Below are 20,810 nucleotides of genomic sequence, written 5' to 3'. Positions count from 1 at the left end.
TGGATCCGGAAAGTCCAACCTTGTCTGTGGTGTTCCGAGTAGGATTCCGGTAATGAATGACCGTGACGTGCTTCAAACTTTAACCTGCTGGGCGTTAGTGACAGACGCAAAAGAGGGATTCTATTCCAGTAGGAGCGGGAACCAACCGGTGATTAGCCGTACTGTGACAGAGTGCGTGCATTAGTTTTCACTGCGAGGATGGGATGTAGCCATTAGCCATGGGTGATGCCTCCAGACTGGTTAGTTGTGCGAGTGACAGCCGCACAGGTTATTTCCCCGTGAGGAATGAAAGTAGCCACAGTTGATGGTGAACCCCTATACAAAGCTTGCCATGGAAAGGAGTAAGAAGGACTGAGTAGAAGGAGTAGGAGAGCAGGCGTGCTTGAGCCATGCAGCATCTGCATATACTTAACTGATACCTCTACTAATGAATCTGCATAAGTGTTCTATCCCTTTTATTATTCCTTTTTATTATTAATTATTCGAAAACCCATAAACCATCTTTAATCTGCCTAACTGAGATTTGCAAGGTGACCATAGCTTGCTTCATACCAACAATCTCTGTGGATTCGACCCTTACTCACGTAAGGTTTATTACTTGGACGACCCAGTACACTTGCTGGTTAGTTGAACGAGATTGTGAAGGAAATAAACAATGCCCTCAGAGTATACATCCTTTATAAACAAAAGAACAAGTGATCACAATTTCGTCCACCATTGTTCTTATACTTTGTTGTAGATCTACTCTTATCCCTTCTATTTTCTTTCCATTCAATTCAAGGTAATTCATAATAAATGTGTTTCTTTTAATTGTTGTTGTTAATTTCTTTCAATAATTGTTTTTAGATTTCATTCTTGTTGTCAATTTACTATGCTTTTCTTTTGTGCCTTCCAAGTGTTTGATGAAATGCTTGGTTGGATTTTAGTGTAGGTTTTGTTCCTCTTGGCCTAGGTAGAGTAATTAGTGACTCTTGAGTTATCTAATTCCTTTGTTGATTGATAATTAGAAGTTGCTAATTGATTTGAATGCCTCTAAAGCTAGTCTTTCCTTTAGGAGTTGATTAGGACTTGAGGAATCAAATTGATTCATCCACTTGACTTTCCTCCATGGTTAGAGGTTAACTAAGTAGGTGCAATACACAATTCTCATCACAATTGAGAAGGATAACTAGGATAGGACTTCTAGTTCTCATATCTTGCTAAGAGCTTTGTTAGTTGTTAGTTTATTTTCTTTGCCATTTATATTTCTTGTCTAAAATCTCAAAAATCCCAAAATAACCCACAACCAATAACAAGACACTTCATTACAATTCCTAGGGAGAACGACCCGAGATTCAATACTTCGATTTATAAATTTTAGGGGTTTGTACTAGTGACAAATAACTTTTTGTATGAAAAGACTATTGTTGGTTTAGAAACTATATTGCAACGAGATTTTATTTGTGAATTCTAAACCGTCAAAATTCCAAATCATCAAAATGGCGCTGTTGCCGGGGAATTGCAATGGTGTTATGTTATTGGTTATTGTACATATGTGAATAGTGTGAATATCTTGCTTTTTGCTTTATTTGCTAGTTGTAGAATTTTATTTCTCTTGTTTTCCATTATCTTTTTATTTTTGTTTTTTCTTTCCATTATGAATTCTCATTTTTGCTATGAGTGTGATTACAACTATGTTGTAGGAAGTGGAGATTATAATGAAGAGATGTATCAAGGATGGGATAACCAAAGGTGGGAGGAGCCATATGCATATGATCAATCTTCATGGCAACAACCTCCACCAATGCACTATGAAGAAGAGTCATTCTATGATGCATATCAATCAAATGGCTATGGTGAATCTCCTTGCGACTTTCAAGAACCACCACCATATGCCTATGAATCATATCCTCAACATAGCCCTCAACCATACTCACAAGCCCCTTCTTACCAACCACCTTCATATGACCCTAATTTCATATCCATCCTACCAACAACCATATGAGCCATATGAACCACACATAAAGCCACCACCACTCCAACATCAACATTTTCAAGAGCCACCCCCTCCATATTATTACCAAGATGAACCACCTATAATATATGAAAATTTCCAACCACAAGATGAATACTACTTTCCACCACAACCTCCCATGGAAGAATACTCATATCCATTGATCCCCTATTATGAACACTTTCCCTAATATGATGAACCCTCCCATCCACCCCAATCTCTAATGGATGAAACCCTCGGTGTTCTTCTTCAAGGACAAGAGGAGATGACAAGGGATGTGCAACAATTTATGACTGCCTTGGATGAGGTGGTAAACCGTCTAGCATCCCAACTTTTGGATACTCAAGGAACTCCCATGGCTACATATGGAGAATCAAATGAAGAACATAGCATGAAAGAGAGATTAAAAACTCCGGTGGGGAATGAGGGAAGTTGTTTTGTGTTAGAACAATTGGAGGAACCTATGACTATTGAAGAAGAGGAAGAAGTGGTTGAAATTTAGGAGATGCGGAACCTCCATGGGAACCTAGAGTTATACAAAACCCCTCCAAGAAGATTGAAGTTGATGTTGAGGAGGAATGTGCACAACCTCCAAGGCATATCCCATATGAAGATTTGAAAGGAATGGAGCAAGAGTTGAGTTCCCCTGGAGATGAAGATCAAGCATCAAATCCTAATAGTGGTGAATCCTTTGAACTTGAAGAACCTTCTCCCGATGAAGAAGAGAGCGATGTGGATGTAGATTTCTCTCAACCTCTCATTTATGATTTAAGTGATGGAGAAGAGTTAGATGAAATTGATGAACAAATGATTGAATTTGAAAAATCTTGTGAAGAGGTGGAAGTCCTTAGAAAAAGAAGGACGGAAGTTGAATATGCTTTGTCAAAATCCTTGGAAGCATCTTTGCCTAGGTTGTCATCTATTCCTTCACTTGAGTGGGTAAAACTCATTTCTATTAGCTTTATTACCCCACTTGAGTATGGTTTGCTTGAAACGGATGGTCAACTTAGGATGATTTGTGGGATAAAGCGTAAGAGAAGAATGTTTAGTGGATGGCGTTGTAAATCAAGGCTCATTTTGGTTGATACCTCAAGGCTTAGATGCAAGGGTTGGGCTAGTGCTCACTTGAATGGGTCTAAAAGGAGAGTTTGATATCACCTTGAGAATTCATCTTGCTTACCAACCGGATGGATTAATAATAATGATCAACTTCAAGATGGGCGTGAAAATAAAGTGTGGGATCCCGGATTAGAAAAAGAGGACCAACTTTGGGAGCCCCAAGCTTGTGAAGAACTCCATCAACACTTGGATTAAACCATAGGAAATCTTGGGGCACAATGGAGAACCAAGCATTGGTGGGAGTTCCAAGATGAATACAAGCACAAGCCACCTTGATGAGGAGCTCCCCATAAGTCCAACTTAAGGACAATAAACAAAAGTATTAGGTGGGAGACACCCCACCATGGTAACTTCTTTCCATTTTCTCCTTTTTGTACATATTGGTAATTAGTTTAAATTTATGTTTTGTTGAGTTTGTTAAGTTTAATTAGTATTTTAGTATGTTAAATAAGGTTTTAGGGTGTTTTGGTAGCTGTTTGGAGGTTTGGAATGCTTGGATTGGTGCAAAAACATAGAGAAAAAAATTTTGAAAAATAGAGCACCATCCACGCGTAGGCGCACTGTGCGCGTACGCGTGCATCAAGCATTTTCGACCACCCATGCACGCGCGCCATGCGTGCGTACGCGTGGATTGAGAAGTTCCACCTTCCATACATTAACCCGAGAGTTAGGCCTGCACTGTGCGCAAATTGGGCCTAAGACACAAACCAATTCGTGCGTACGCACACCTGGCGCGTACGCGCCCTTTTGGCAACTTGCGAATTGACGCGCAAGCGCACTGTGCGCGCGGGCGCCGATAGTGCCACCTGCCCTCCTGGTACATTTTCCAGAGAGTTATGCCCACGCTGCGCCAACATTGTGCCTTTCGCACAAACCAACTTTCACGTACACGCACATGACGCGTATGCGCCACTCTCGAAATAAGCCATCGATGCGGACGCGCCATGTGCGCGTATGCGTCGCGTCCATTACACCACCATACATTTCTTTTCTTCTCCCCTTTCCATTTCTTTCCTCCTCCTTTCTTCTTTCCTTCTCCTACCCTTCATCCAACACCCCAAACACCATTGATAACCATTTATTTTAGTTAGTTAGTTAGTTGCTTAGTTAGTTTTAGTTAGTTTTCATTTCCTTTTCTCTTTTTCATTATAAGTGTTGGATTGTTATTCTTGTTTACCATTAATTGCTGCTGAGTATTAAAAAGAGATGTTATCTTAACATCATTGTGTTTATAATCTTTGTTGGATTCTATTATTGAGGTTATATTTTGCTTCTTGGTTTTGAGTTTTCATGCTTACCTTTTGAAAAATACCAAGTGATGAGAATTGCCTTCGAGCTTGTGACCCTTTTGAATTGCATGTTGTGGCTAGCCATCATGTAATTGGAATCTTTTTCCTCTATTGGGCAATTTCTTGATGGATGATGTTGTGCATTTACCTCAATGAATTGTATTTCTTGTTCATATGCATCCATAGGCTTTTAGCTTGAATGCTTTCATGCTTCTTCAATGCTTGTTTTACCTTACAAGTTCACTTAAAGCATCTCAAGCATACTAGGATAAGTGAAGTGCATGCTTCTTTTGTAACATAACTTTTCTGCTAATGTGCGTTCTAAACCGCGCAATTTTGAATTCATACACTCGTTTGTCATTCATGTCACACTAATTCACTCACTCAATTCTAGTGATTATTACCTCATTCCAACAACGTATGCTTCCTTGCTTTTATATCTTCTCATCTTATGGTGTTATTTTCTGTTTTTCATGAACAATGCACCGCAAGCAAAAATAATGGAAGCAAGACAAAGAACACGCAGCGACCGGTTGATCTACCAGCTGAAGGTAGCAATCCGGAGAGTCGCCGTACCCCCTTGCTCATCTTTGAGTGCACCGAGGACGGTGCAAACTTTTAAGTGTGGGGATGTCGTCCGACCGGTCGGCAATTTTGGGTGACAAATTTCTAAATCCAACACTTTTGCATTTCATTTTAGGTTTTTAGGATTTTTACTTGCATTTTCTTAATTTTGCATATATATACAAAATAAACTTAGTCAAAATAATGAAATTTTTCAAGATTTCTATCTATAGGGCACCTCAATTGATTTGAGTGAAAACTTTTCATAGAACTTGCTCGAATTATATACATTATGGAACATGAATTTTGAGCTAAGAACACAAGCTTGTGAGATTTGAGCCTAATGGTGTGGTTACATCTTATAACCACTTATTTTTCCTTCTTGTGTGCATTACTCTCTTTCTATGATTGTAATCTTTGATCAGTTTGATTCTTTATGTCCATTATTTTGTGTATTCATGCATTTATATGATTGAAGCCATCATTTCATTAGCTCACTTACCCAAATAGCCTTACCTTTTATCTTCCATTGTTAGCCAATTTTGAGCCTACGCTTAACCCACTTGTTCTTAATTCTAGCACATTACAAGCCTTAAAGCGAAAAACAATAACTGTCCTCTATTTGGATCTTCGATTAGCTTAGGCTAAAGTATGTGAGTGTCATTCAAGTGTGAGAACCTTGGGACATTGGAGAAGTAAAAGGGTAGTTTTCTATTTTTAGTAGAAATATTGGAAATTGGGTACATGTACATATTCATGTATTAATTAAAATGTATAGACCTTATGTATTGGTGTTCTTGTATATAAAAAAATGAGAAAAATAAAAGAAAAAGAAAAATAATATGGAAAAGAAAAGAAAAAAATAGAAAAAAAAAAGAAAAAGAAGGAAAAAAAGAAAGAAATAAAAGCGGGACAAAATGCCCCAGACCAAAGTGAAGCTCAATAAAATCAATGCATAAGTGTTGTGAAATAAAAAGGGATGCATGAGTATGTGAAAAAGTGAGTAGAATGGGTAGTTAGGTTAGAACTTAATTGTATAGGATGTCATAGGTTAGGTGGGAAGTTTAAGCTTATCAAAGATTCAAATTTCAAGCTCACTTGACCAAATATGCATCCTTACCTTGACCCTAGCCCCCATTACAACCTATGAAAAGGCCTCATGATATATGTATGCATGCATGAAATATATGTCGATTGTTAGAAGAAAAACAAATCTTAGAAAGCATGATTAGGAGAGAATTGAGAGAATCAACCCTAAACACTTGAGCGAATAGAGTGCAAACACATCCGGTGAGGGTTTGATGCTCAATTACATGTCTCCACCTATGATCATCTCCTTTCATGCAAGTTTATAAAAATATTTAATAGCTCAATTCAATTGTGGATTAGACTTGCTAGTCCTTTAGCCCTTGTGCATATATGTCTCTTGGGGATTGATTTATTTTGATCAAGCAATTGCATTCATATAGATAGTTGCATATAGTTTAGGTTGCATATAGTTTATTTACATTGAATAAATGTTGATACCCTTTGTTTCTCTCTTGGCTTAAGCATGAGGACATGCTTGGTTTAAGTGTGGGGAGGTTGATAAACTCCATTTATAGGGTTTATCTTGTATTGATTTTTGGGAATTTTATCACCTTTTACCCACATTTATCCATTAAAATAGCATGGTTTTATAACTTCTCCTTTAATTACGCTTAAGAGTGAAAACATGCTTTTTAGGACTTAAAATAGCTAAATCTAATTCTCCTTGATTCCATTAGATGCCTTGATATGTTTGTTAAGTGATTTCAGATTTAGGAGGCAAGGATTGGACCAAGGGAATGAACAAAAAGCATGTAGAAATGGAGAACTCATGAAGAAATGATGGAATCGCAAAAGCTGTCAAGCCGACCTTTTTGCACTTAATTCACCATAACTTGAGCTACAGAGGTTCAAATGATGCGATTCTAGTTGGGTTGGAAAGCTAACATCCGGGGCTTCGAAACGATATAAGATTTGTCATAGTTGCTACACGTATAGTGATGTGTATGCGCACTGTACGCGCACGCATTGTTGCTGCCATATGATCCACTTAAAGCAATATGTGGCCAGCGAATTCTAAAGCCTTGTGGGCCCAATCCAAATCATTTCTGATCCTATTTAAGCCAAGGATTGAAGGGGAATCAATATACTTTTACATACTTTTCATCATTAGTCATAGTTTAGTTTTAGAAGTAGTTAGAGTTAGTTTCTAGAGAGAGAAACTCTCACTTCTCTCTAGAATTAGGATTAGGTTTAGTTCTTAGATCTAGGTTTTCATTCATTCTTTCTTCTACTTCTACCTTTCAATTCGTTGTTTTTACATTCATCTTCCTCTGTTCTTTTGTTGTAATTTCCTTTATGTTGTTCTTATACTTTGTTGTAGATCTACTCTTATCCCTTCTATTTTCTTTCCATTCAATTCAAGGTAATTCATAATAAATATGTTTCTTTTAATTGTTGTTGTTAATTCCTTTCAATAATTGTTGTTAGATTTCATTCTTGTTGTTAATTTACTATACTTTTCTTTTGTGCCTTCCAAGTATTTAATGAAATGCTTGGTTGGATTTTATTGTGGGTTTTGTTCCTCTTGGCCTAGGTAGAGTAATTAGTGACTCTTGAGTTATCTAATTCCTTTGTTGATTGATAATTAGAAGTTGCTAATTGATTTGAATGCCTCTAAAGCTAGTCTTTCCTTTAGGAGTTGATTAGGACTTGAGGAATCAAATTGATTCATCCACTTGATTTTCCTCCATGGTTAGAGGTTAACTAAGTGGGAGTAATGGACAATTTGTTATCACAATTGAGGAGGATAACTAGGATAGGACTTCTAGTACTCATATCTTGCCAAGAGCTTTGTTAGTTGTTAGTTTATTTAAAAAGCCATTTATATTTCTTGTCTAAAATCTCAAAAACCCTAAAATAACTCACAACCAATAACAAGACACTTTATTGTAATTCCTAGGGAGAACGACCCGAGGTTCAATACTTCGGTTTATAAATTTTAGGGGTTTGTACTAGTGACAAACAACTTTTTGTATGAAAGGATTATTGATTGGTTTAGAAACTATACTTGCAACGAGAATTCATTTGTGAAATTCTATACCATCAAAAATCCAATCATCACTGCCTTAGAGTCATTCTCAAACGAGTAGTCATCTTCCTCCCCACTCAAACTAGAGACACCAAAATACTTTTCTTCACTTAGCTTATCTGTGTCATCCTCACCACCACTAAACTGCAAGTTCGGATCCATCTTCGAACTCAGAGGACTTCAATCACTTGGAAAATATTCCTTGGTAGCATGATACAACCAAGGCTGATGTAAGTGAAGAAGTTCGTACAACCGATTAAGAAGTTATCACAAACTAAGGATATTTAAATAGTTAAATCAGCCTATAATACCAGATGGTGTTCATACATCCAGTTACAAATCAAACCTAATTCAATGAGTAGTCCCGGACGGGAAAGATTCTGTAATACTCTGAAATCAAAAACAGGGTCACAACCAGCATATTTTTACATAATTAAACACATATCAAATCATTTTTTTAACTACTGCTCCATAGTTAGCGAACATTGAATTACCGGTGCACTGATCAAATTACTCACAACAACAAGAAACTTACATATCATCCTATCCAATCTTGGAATAGGTAGTTAGCGACCATGAATAATAGAATAAGTATCAATGAATGAGCGTTCCCTCAATAATTGCTCTCTTTCAACCTTGTCTTCCTGAATGAATGGTTCAGTTGAGGAAGTCATCAAAATTCCATAAGGTCAAAACAGTAAAGAACAATAACAACAACTGCCTTAAGTGACATTATAATAAGAACCAATACAAAAATGAATGGTAGCCATACTCTATCACATGATTGGCATAGGAAACATTTTCTTCTGAAAACAGATAACACACATGTTCATACAACAGTTGTTTATTTTTAGGAGCCTAAAGATTTGCGATAGATCAAACATTTCCTCTTACAAAATCTGTTTCATTCATTTTCACCTTCAAAGAAATTTACAACTACAGTTTTCAAAATAGAACCAAGTTCTTGACATTTTTCGGCATTTTCTCAATAAAGTGTTGTTATGGTGAAAATTTTATTTGTTTTATACTATGCATTTAAATAAAGGATGAATCTCATGCCTAAAAGAGCTTACTTCCTTGTTCCCCATAAACAATGACTAAATTCCCTTCCCTGGTTTATTGATTACACATGCCAGGCATGACTCACATGAAAACAAGCCTCATAAAGCATTCTCCAATGGCAATATATCCTGCACCCCTTTTTCCAACTTTACTATCCTATAAGAAGCAATATTTGAGCCAAAAAAAATTCCCACCTCCACTGCAAGAACTAACACATTTCTAACATTTTCATTACCAAACAGCACCTTTAAGTTGAGAGAAATGGTTCCAACGGGCAATGTCTAATGGCAATTATCAGTTCCCAAAAAAAACCTTTTCCACACAGGCACCATAATTTTTTTAACCACCACATGCTTATAGCCATTGCCTCCTACATTTGTCCTTGACCCGTTTTTTCAGAAAAACAAAAAAATATAATAAGCCTACAGAATTGAAATAACACTCAAATCTACAGGAATCATTTTCTCCCCCAATCACATAACAGTTTCAAACATGCAAATGAAATAAAAGATGGGCACATCATGAAAGAACACTACTCACCGGAGAACATGGATAAGACGGCTGATGCTGCAGGGTTGAATACAGTATACTCCAAAAGACCTGAAACAACTGACTTCATACCTTCACAGACGACACAACGCCAACAGGACCAACTTCCGACCACGCCTGCAATAGAGGCGTCTACGGCCAGATGCACTCAGCGAGCGTTAGGCCACGAATCCACACCGTCTGGGGATACTTATCGCGTTAGCTACAGCATTGCACGGGTTAATACGCGCAGCGCCTAGTATCCATCGTTTACGGCTAGGACTACTGGGGTATCTAATCCCATTCGCTCCCCTAGCTTTCGTCTCTCAGTGTCAATGTCGGCCCAGCAGAGTGCTTTCGCCGTTGGTGTTTTTTCCGATCTCTATACATTTCACCGCTCCACCGGAAATTTCCTCTGCCCCTACCGTACTTCAGCTTGGTAGTTTCCACCGCCTATCCAGGGTTGAGCCCTGGGATCATGTCTTGTATTAGGAAGATTAGGAGTAGTATTTTTTACCAACCCCATTTTTTCTGCTTTTTCATTGGGACTAGTTCTGTTGCCTATTTTCCAGCTTGAACCTGCACAACTCCAACACCTTCACTGGCCCTGTTCCTATTCTTCGACCCTAGGGCTTCGTTTTTGGGGATAGCGTCTTCGTCATTGCTTCGCCCTCCATAGATGCAACACACCATTCGTTTCTATTTTTCTTTATCCCACTCCCAAAGAAAAAAAAAGAAATATCCATTCTCTTTGAATACCCACTTTTTTTTGTTGGCAAAGCCCATCTCAAAAAGTTCATTAACAGATACTCCAACAAAAAACTATTGGTTAACGGCTCAGCCACAGCTACCATAAACCTAGGAGACAAGCCCTGCAACAACACAGCAACGTGTCAATGTCATATCCATTCAGATATAAAATCTCTAAATCTGTATGGATTTAGATCCGTACCATACAGTGACCCTAATAATAATAATAATAATAATAATAATAATAATAATAATAATAATATCTAGACTCCATTATAACTAGAGCAAGTAAAATAAATAAATAACATATTAATAAAATTATATTACCATTTATTTTACTTTCGGATTCGAAGTCATTTCGTCAAAATAAAACTAATCACGATAAAATATTATTTTAAAAAAAGTTCAGGTTAGTAAAAAATTTAGAGTTGTTACACAATATACTTAACACCATTTTTAAAAAAATGAACAATGCACATCATGTTACCTTTTTATTATTAAATTATTACAATTTAGATTAATTTTAATAAAATAATTTAAACTTATAATTTCAATCTTATCACATGCATGGCACGGGTTATTACACTTATATAAACTAAATAATGAGTTTTTAAAATTTAAAAATAATAGTTATTTTAATATAAGATAAAGGGTTTGTTTGGGTGAGTTTTTAAGAAAATATATTTTTTGAAATATCTATTTTTAAAAAATCTTTTAAAAAAATAAAAGTAATTTTATGTTTGGATATCTCATGCAAAAATATCCTTTTGTTTATTTATTACATAAAAATTATTTTTAATTTTTTTAAAAAGATGTAAATTATAGTTTTTTAAAAAATATATATTTTATTTTTTGGTGTTTTTACTTTTACTACTATCAATTTTTCAAATACATTAAAAAATAAAAAAGAACTTTTTTTCATTAAAAAATATCTTTTCTATCAACTTAATGACACCCAAACAAATACAAAATTAAAAAACATACTAATTATAAAAAGGGTAAAGTATATTTTTTGTCTTTGAAGTTTGACAAAAGTTTCAAAAATACCGCTAAGTTTTATTTTATTTTAATTTTGTCTCAAAAGTTTTCGATTTGCATCAAATATACCTTCGACGGCTAAATTTTCAAAAAATTTAAAACCAACTTAACAATAATGCATAAAAATTATGCTTGATTTGTTTGTGTTGAGGGTTGTTCTTATGAAATTGCTGTTGAATTAGTTTTAAATTTTTTGAAAAATTAGCCGTCAGGGGTATATTTGATGCAAATCGAAAACTTTTGGGACAAAATTGAAACAAAATAAAACTTAAGGGTATTTTTGAAACTTTTATCAAACTTTAGGGACAAAAAATATATTTTACCCTTATAAAAATAAGATTTAATTATTCTATTAGTCCCTATAGTTTCGCAAAATTTTCAATTAGGTCCCTATACTTTTTTTCTTTTTAATTGGATTATACCATTTTTTTTTTTAATTATTGAGTTCCTACACTTTTTTTTCTTTTTATTTGAGTTCTTGTACCAATTTTTTTTAGTTGGGTCTTTGTACAATTAAGTCAATTACTATCAAAAAGACCTAATTGAAAAAAAATTGGTACAGGGACCCAATTAAAAGAAAAAAAAATAGTGACCTAATTAAAAATTTCGCAAAACTATAGAAACTAACAAAATAATTAAACATAAAAATAAAAAATAAAATTTTATATAATTATTTAATTATAATTGAACCAATTTAACAAGTAACTCATTAATTGTATCACTAACCTAATAATTTAATACTCACTGTTTTGATTATTGATTCGATTCTAATAATATATATATTTTTAGTTATGTATAATAATTCATTTAATATGCAATTAATGCTATCAATTCTCTTTCTCTTTCTCTTTCATATATAAAATAAATGTAAAAGAGACAGCAAAATATATACTATGTATAAATGTAAAAAGGAATTAAACACATGCCTGAACCCACATTTTCACAAAGAGTTGATCCTGAATTTGTGTGGAAGCATGGTGAACCACTTCTCCCAATACACCGTTCTCCTTCTCCTCACTACATCATGTAAGTTAACTTTGAACCTTCTTATGCATGATACCACAACTCATATTTGCAGTATTTGACCCACCTCTTACCTAGACCAGGTGGGTAACTATCCGATTCAGTTTGGAGTGAATTTTTATCAAGATGATTTTTTGAGTGGGATGGATTAAATTTTAGTTATATTCACTTTAGGATGTGTGTATATAATTTGTTATAATGTCGCAACTTTTTTATTATTATGTTAAATCTGTTTAGTGACTAGATATTACATTTTTCTTTTTGTTTAATATTGTTTGATATTGTATTACCCTTGTTTTTTATTTGATTTATGTTTAGATAGTGTTCATAATTTTATGAAGTTTAAAATTTTATTTTATCTGCTGAATTTTAAAAGTTACAAAAGTGAATAGAAATTGTAGAAACAAGTAGGAATGTCAATGAGGCGGGGCAAGGACAGGGGATGCCTCCCTACTCCCCGTCTCCACCCCCAAAATTAATTCTCGTCCTCGTTCCGTTCTCTACCATAGGAAAATAATTGTCCCATCTCCATTCCTCGCATTTTTCGTAGGGCCCCATTTCCTATCTTCCTATGTTTAACATTCATATGAAAATTATAATAAAAAATATCAAAAAAATAAAAAAAAACTACAAAATATTATTACAAATACACAAATATATTTTATTCAAGATTATAAGTCCAGAAATATAACATAGCAAATCATAGTCCATAAAATAAAATCTTGAACAATAGGGTTAAGGTTTTTCAATGAGTGAAATTACTAAAAAAAATCTCTATATTAGAAATAAAGTAAGGGTTATTAAGTAAGTTCAAAAATTCGGAGAATTATCGGGGATGGGACGGGATTCCCGCTCGAGTCCCCGCGCCTGTCTCGGAAAAATTTCGCTCCCCATTTCCATCTCCACAGAAAAAAATTTTCACCATTGGGGCTCCATTCAGGACGGTTTCCGCGGAGATTTCCGCCTCCCGGGAATTTTTGACACCCCTTGGAACAAGTTAGGGTGAAAATTTTTATTATATCCATTAAATAGTAATGGAGCGAGATCTATATAAGATAAAGTAGGGTGAGTCGTGGTTGAGATTGTCAACCCTAATCCTTCCCTTCTCCTAGCTTCCAATATAATGTATGTGTCTTTTTTTTTGGTATAATCGTGTGTATTCACCACAAAAAAATAAGAGGTTTAGCCACGGAAAAAAATCGTGACTAAACTCCAAGATAACGTTAACAATCATACATTGGCCACAAAATAATATTTGTGACTAATCGAGGGGTTACATTTTTAATTTGTCACGATTTTGGAATTATTAGCCAAAATTTTAAATATCGTGGAGACCTTTGAAAAATCACAATTTGTGTATTATTATCCATGCATAATGCCGTGGCTAAATAAGAATAATCAAATCGAAAAACATAATTCTACCACACTTCATCCGTAACTAATTTGTAAAGGCCAGATTTTTCAACCACAATTGTTTTCGTGGCTAACGTCGACTTATTTAATCACACTATTTTCATGACTAACTCGTACTATTTTTCACATATAATCCGTAATTAATTTGTAGTAATTTACTACCTATTTTCCGTAGCTAACTTGATTTTTTTATAATTTGTAGCTTTTATTTTACTTTGACCGTGACTAATTAAATAATTTTATTAAATTATAATCATATTTATAATAATAATAATAATAATAATAAGTCTAAACTTGTATATAATAACGTTATTTTCATTACATCAGCGTGTACACACATTTCAATAACACTTCTTTGTCTTTATTTGGGTCTTCGTTTTCATTTTCGTTTTCATGTTCTTCCTTCTTCTTTTTCGCTATCTTCCTTCTTCGTCTTCACATTCCTTCTCCTTCTTCTTTACGTTCTTCTTTCTTCTTCTTCTTTGCCTTCTTCCTTCTTCTTTTTTCGCATTCCTTCTTCTTCTTCGCATGTTTTCTCTCAATCGTCATTATTTTATTGTTGCTGTTGTTGCTACGTTTTTTCTTTTTCTACTTTTAATTAAGGTTCGTTTAGATCCAAAAATGAACTGAATTATGTTTAGATTTGATGAATACTCAACGGTAGTATCAAATGAACCTAACTCAATTCACAAATGAACCAGATTCGGTTCAGATTTGAACAAAAAGGGATAAATATTTAATCAGCAAGAAAAGCATATTTCAATTTATTTTTGCATGCAAAGAAACTCAATTAAACTAAAAGATGAACTAAATTTCTTCAGGAATAACAGATTTAGTGAATACTTAAAAGTAGTATCAAGTGAACCGAACTCAATTTACAAATGAACCAAATTCGATTCAGATTTAAACAAAAAGTTATAAACATTCAATCAGCAAGAAAAGTACATTGCAATTCATTATTTCTACATACAAATGAACTCAATTAAATTAAGAGATGAACCGAATTTCTTAAGGAATAACAGATTTGGTTAATACTTAAATGTAGTATCAAGTGAACCTAATTCAATTCACAAATGAATTGAATTCGATTCAAATTTGAACAAACAATTAAAAAATTACTTAAATAATAAAAATATTTGGTCAATACTTATCAACAGGAATCTCAATTAACACGCAAATGAACAGAAATAAACTAAGAAATAAATTAAATTTATTTAATGATGGTATCAGAGAAAATCAGAACTAATAAAGATGTTAGCAAAATATTGATATTATTGGTGATGACAATAACGAAAAAGAAAAAGAAAAAGGAGGAGGAGGACCGAAGAAGAACCTGTATAAATTTTAATTATTAAGTCAGTTACTAAAATTTTATTTCGACAAATTAATTATCACATAAAATTATTATAAAAAATTTTACTAATCAACTTTCTTTTTACTTAATAAAATTATGAACTTTTATATAAGTGAGTAATTATTCATAAATTAATTAGTTTTAATTTTTTTATAACTAAAAATAATTGTAAAATGATCAATTAATGGTATATACCAATTAAATAATAGTATAAATAATTTTTTTTATAATTTTACAAAATAATTTTTAAAAAGATAATTATGCATATAATACGAGTCCAGTACTTATAAAGATACATAGTGAGTACTAAACCATATAAATAAAGACTAGTTATTTTTTAACTTATCTTCATTTCTTTTAAATCTAATAAATGATAAAATAATTTATTTTTAGGTTAAAAATTTACGAAAACATACATTTTTTTTATCTATATAAATTATATGATTGTAAAAAATATATACTCCATCTCTTTCTCTCAATCTTTCTGTAACTTAGTTAAGCATAAATAAATCTTTTCATAATTTCCATAAAAATAACATTTTTGATGATAATTTATAATTAAGACAAGACGGTTATAGTACGTAAATGTGAGATCTGGGAGGGTACGTAAAAAAATAGAATTAAAAGAGTATAAATTTCAAATTCAAAAGCTACGAAAAATATTATTTGTGGTAAAATGTTAAATTTTAGCCATAATAATAATGTTTTACGAAAGATATAAGACACACTCATTTATTTTTATTAAAATTTAATATTAATAATTAAAATTTGATAGCTAAACTTCATTTTTATAGTATACTTAGATTGAATCCAAACACTTAACACAGACCTAAAAAAATGTGGTGGAGGTGAATTTAGATGCAATTACCCGGCCTAACATAGTTGACCCAAAGAAAAAGGATAAGTCACATGTGTCTCTCTTTACTTTGCATGGAATACCCATCTTATTCAAGGATAACATTGCAAGTTTGCAACTAAGGATAAGTTGAACACCAATGCAGGGTCTTATGCATTGTTGGGGTCTGTGGTGTCTAGAGATGTTGGCGTAGTCATCTGGTTAAACCAAAGCTAGGGCTATCATATTAGGGAAGGCCACTCTTAGGGAGTGGTAAAATTTTAGGATCCAACTTTTCTAAAGTTATTTAGTTATCTTTAAAAAAATGAGTTTATTTACACTATTAATTATTTTAAAATTAAAATAATAGCATTCATAAATAATAAATATTATAAATTTAAAAGTAATTAAAACATTAATTAAAAGTATAGTTTTTTCATTCTCACTTAGAGGTCTCGGATAGATTTTGAATTTGAGTCTTATTTCTAACTTTGGAAAAAGAAATAAAACATCACTTTACTACTTTACTAACACCTGACACTTTAGTGAATCTTTTTCTCAAATTTCAGGTTCAATAATGCACCCAATGGTTGGTATGCCAGAGGTCCAAATTTCTCTTTTTCTACACTTTTTGTAACACACATTTTTTTGGGGAGTACAATAACTTATTAATGTAGTACACAAATTTTTGAAGTATAGCACATAAAATTTTGCACATGATAAATTTATCGATATAGCACACAAATTTTAGTACTACAAGTTGATCGTAAAATATTTGAGAGGTAAAATTAAAACTTATTGAAAAAGTTAATGACAAAATTAAAACAAGTTAAATATTAGAGATATTTTTAAAATTTGTATGAATAAAATGTATATTTTATTCTATGTATAAATATGTGATGATTGACACTAAAAAATATGTAATAATTGTATTTTTGACAAAAATAATACTTATAAACTATAATTATGAGTAAATAAGAATCCGATATTTTTAATAAATAGACACAACACAACATAAAGACTAATAAGATTATATATTCATAAAATTGTCAAATTATGGTATTAAAAACACACAATAAAGACGGTAAATATTTAGAAAATTGTTACTCTAAAAAGGGAATAAAACAAAAAAGAAAAGTTTAAACAGATAACTCTAATCACTTTAAACACAAAGAGAATAAAACAGAAAAAAAGAACAGATAACTCTAATCATTTCAAACACTTAAGAATATTATTAATTTAAGCATCAAAATGTTTTACAAATTTCTCTCTCACCGTGATTCAGATATTAGAATCTCGGTTCTCTTGATCTCTCAAGTTCAAAATTTCAATCCAAAGTACAAACTTTTATTAATTTATATTGATTATGATTTTATTTTGATCACACATATAATAAAAGAGGGAATAATATCTTTCATTTCAAATCAATTCAATTGAGTCTCGTGTAGCAGAGATCCTAATAGCCAAAAGAAAACTTAGGAGATCGCCGTACTAATAATGGATATCCTTATATCAATAACACAAATTCAATTCACATCCTTATTCTGCAATACAAGCTCATCATTTCTTAATAAATGTTGCATCAACCCTCAATAATCATTGATCTGTAATTCCTAATTCAAATGATTTTGTTGTTCTAAATTTAGCATTTTTATTAACTCCTCATAATATATCCTTACTTTAAACTTTAAACCCAATATTTTTTTCTATAAATGCTGCAACGTGCACCCATTTTTTAGTCAACTATATGGTCAACAACCTCTTGAGGAGTGTTTGTATGAATTCGTGAAAGCAAACATGGTCAATAACCACTTCTCAGTTTATGCCACTCTCCTGTTACTCACTGCATCATGTAAGTTCATTATCGTCTTCTAGCTAAGTTTATGGATCTGTTATTTACATACAGAGGTTTTTTGTCACATAATTTTGCAATTTAATATTAGTTCTATATGTGCCATATAATCCACAATGTTCTCGATCTTTTCATTTTTGAGTTCATGATTAGCATACACAGTTCCCATCGATTGCAATTTTCCAAGTATTATTATATGAACTTAAAATGTGCCACTATTCATCCAAAGACACATCTCATATGCGCTAAAAATTAATTTTAAAATATTAAAGAAATAGCTTTAATTTTGATGGCTCAAACATAGTTATCAAATAATCAACCCGTTAATTAAGACATGGTAAAGCTGTTACTTTTAAATTTTAGTTGAATTCATATATAAATTAGATTTAAAACTGATTTTAATATATAATAAAGTATCACAACAGTTGGCTGTGAAGTTTATGGCTAAGACTTATAACCGTGGAAATGACAAGTTTAAATTCCAGATTTTTGGTTCAACAAAATGTCTCATTAATATTCTGTAGAAATAAAAACAAATAAAATAATTTATTGATAGATTTATAGGTCCTGTGTAAGGGTAAAAATATCATGTAAGTCTTTACAAAAAATTAGAATTTAAAATTTAAAATTTTAAAAAAATATATGAATTATGTGTAATTTCAGCATTTGACTTATAGATTCTAATTAGTGGAATAGAATAAAAGACTATCAAGAGTAAAATTTATCCAATATTATCATTTTTCAAGGGTATATAGTGTCACAACTTTTCAAAGATTTATTGGTATTTTTTTAGAGATTTATTACATATAATAAGGGCTTGTTTTGGTGAGTTTATAAGAAAATATCTTTTTTCGAGTTATCTTTTTTTAAAAGATCTTATTGAAAAGCAAAAGTAATTTTATGTTTGGATATCTCATATAAAAAGGTCTTTTTATCTATCAATTATGTTTGGGTATAACAATATAAAAGTACTTTTTGTTTATTACATGAAAAATATCTTTTTTTTAAGGACAAAAAATCTTTTAAAAAAAGATGTAAATTACAACTTATCAAAAAAGATCTTTTTTTATTTTGTTAGTACTTTTACTTTTACTACTAAAAGTTTGCTAAACACGTTAAAAAATAAAAAAAAGATCTTTTTTCATTGAAAAAAGATCTTTTTTTTAACAAAATAATGGCACTCAAACATGCACTAAGTCTTTCACAAGTTTTTCTAAAGTACTTGGTATTTTTTTTTAAAAAATCTCTAAATCTAATACAAAATTTTTGAAAAACTAATTATCCTTTTACGCGTTTAAAAAAAATTACCCACACGATTTTACAATATTAACACATGGTTGTTCAATTTGAATAACAAATATATTCATATACAAAATCGTTTTTGAAAAACAAATATTGATAATGAGATAACGATTTGAATTTAAATCCTAACAAAAAAATGTAACATGCATGTATGCAGGCATTCTTGTGGTTATGGTGGATGGTGATCAATGCAAGGATGATCTTCTTGGAGATTGCACAAGCGACTGCAACCAAAAGTGTGTGGCGGCGCACTCCGGCGGCGAGGGAATATGTGGGCCTAGTCTAGGCTTTAGGAACCGCTGTTGGTGTTACTACGAGTGCCCGCCATTGAAGAAATGCCAAGATTCATTTTTTATAGACAGAGGGTGTGCGGATAACACCAAGTGTGACCTTGCTTGTGCTGCAAAGTACCCTGGAAAGGGTGCTGAGGGAACTTGCGGTTTCCGTGCTACGTTGAAAAGATGGTCTTGTGATTGCACCTACTTTTGTAATCCTAATTAATTATGCTACCAACAGTAATCATTTGCCTTCAAACTAGTCATAAAAATAAAGACCGCGTTATTATTTTGTAATATTGAGTTTGATAATATTTTCTTTTTCTTTGCTGCCAAAGCTAAAGTATGTCAATGAGAAAAGAAGAGAGTCACACACAAAACTCTAGGTGTATACTCATCAATTGAGATTTTTAACAGCACCAATGTTATTTGACTAATAAATATTATTATAAAAATGCATATACATAAAATATATAATTTATATTTATTAGAATTTGTTTATATATATAAATTAATAAAATTTATTTTTTGAAAATAATTTGATATTTATGTTGATTATTGGCTTTTTTTTCCTATTAATATTAATCAATTATTTTTAGTTTGAATTTTAAATTATAATTCTTGATTCATCAATTTTAAAACCTAAATTTTAAATCAGACACTATAAATCTTTTAAAAAATCAGTTTTTACAGTTAGAAAAAAAATAATATTAACTAACTAAAAGTTAATTTCAAAAAAATATTCCTAATTATATATATTACTATTCTAAGTAAGTGGAGCAAAATTACATTCTGTTATGGTTCTTTCCTTCTAAAGAATTTTATGATTGATCCGTGCAATATGATACTGATTTATAAAACAACGTCGTTGTTAGGATTTAAAGTTAGAAATGGCAATTTCTTATACTCATTTAAAAAGTCACGAATTTAAATCTTTTTTATTTAAAAAAAAAACTAAAAATGTCAATTTCCCTAAATGGGGGCGAATATCTGCAAAGATTTATTCACGAAAAGACAGATCTATAGAACGTTTTATCTTTGATGACGACGAGAGATATCCGAGCAGGCGAGAGATATATACATTTTAAAATTCTAAATTCATCCCTGATATTACTTTTATTTATTTCCCAAATACATGTTTAAAATTATCACCAATTAACACTCTTTACTTTTTACTATCACCGATACCATCTTTCTTTTTTTCTTTATCTCTTTTTCCCTTCTGTGTTTTTTCTTTTTTAATTCAAACAAAAAAAATTTGGAATATCATTTTTTTTAGGTTTAATTAGTCTGTT

The 20,810-nt window shown here is 32.0% G+C and overlaps 1 protein-coding gene across 2 annotated transcripts; it reads left to right on the top strand.

Moving 5' to 3' along the window:
* The first annotated feature begins 12,371 nt into the window (after window positions 1-12,371).
* On the top strand, window positions 12,372-19,877 carry LOC107483835 (uncharacterized). 2 transcript variants are annotated; one of them, XM_016104456.3, is made up of 2 exons: window positions 12,372-12,487; window positions 19,398-19,877. In XM_016104456.3, exons 1-2 carry the CDS (start codon window positions 12,436-12,438, stop codon window positions 19,739-19,741), a joined length of 396 nt encoding a protein of 131 aa, XP_015959942.1. In that variant the 5' UTR covers window positions 12,372-12,435; the 3' UTR covers window positions 19,742-19,877. The 2 variants fall into 2 exon arrangements, with proteins under 2 accessions (XP_015959942.1, XP_052115789.1); XM_052259829.1 differs by lacking the exon at window positions 12,372-12,487 and adding an exon at window positions 17,861-17,938.
* Window positions 19,878-20,810: the final 933 nt, after the last annotated feature.

This window comes from Arachis duranensis, chromosome 4 (genome assembly GCF_000817695.3).
Source record: "Arachis duranensis cultivar V14167 chromosome 4, aradu.V14167.gnm2.J7QH, whole genome shotgun sequence".
Lineage (NCBI taxonomy): Eukaryota > Viridiplantae > Streptophyta > Magnoliopsida > Fabales > Fabaceae > Arachis > Arachis duranensis.
Note: the sequence above shows the minus strand (reverse complement) of the source record. Positions and strands in the feature narration are given on the sequence as shown.

Bases quoted from the DNA above. Each gene is read 5' to 3' on its own strand.
- LOC107483835 (XM_052259829.1), top strand. From the start codon at position 17,884: ATGGTCAATAACCACTTCTCAGTTTATGCCACTCTCCTGTTACTCACT. The intron at 17,939-19,397 runs GTAAGTTCATTA...GCATGTATGCAG, and splicing joins CCTGTTACTCACTGCATCAT to GCATTCTTGTGGTTATGGTG.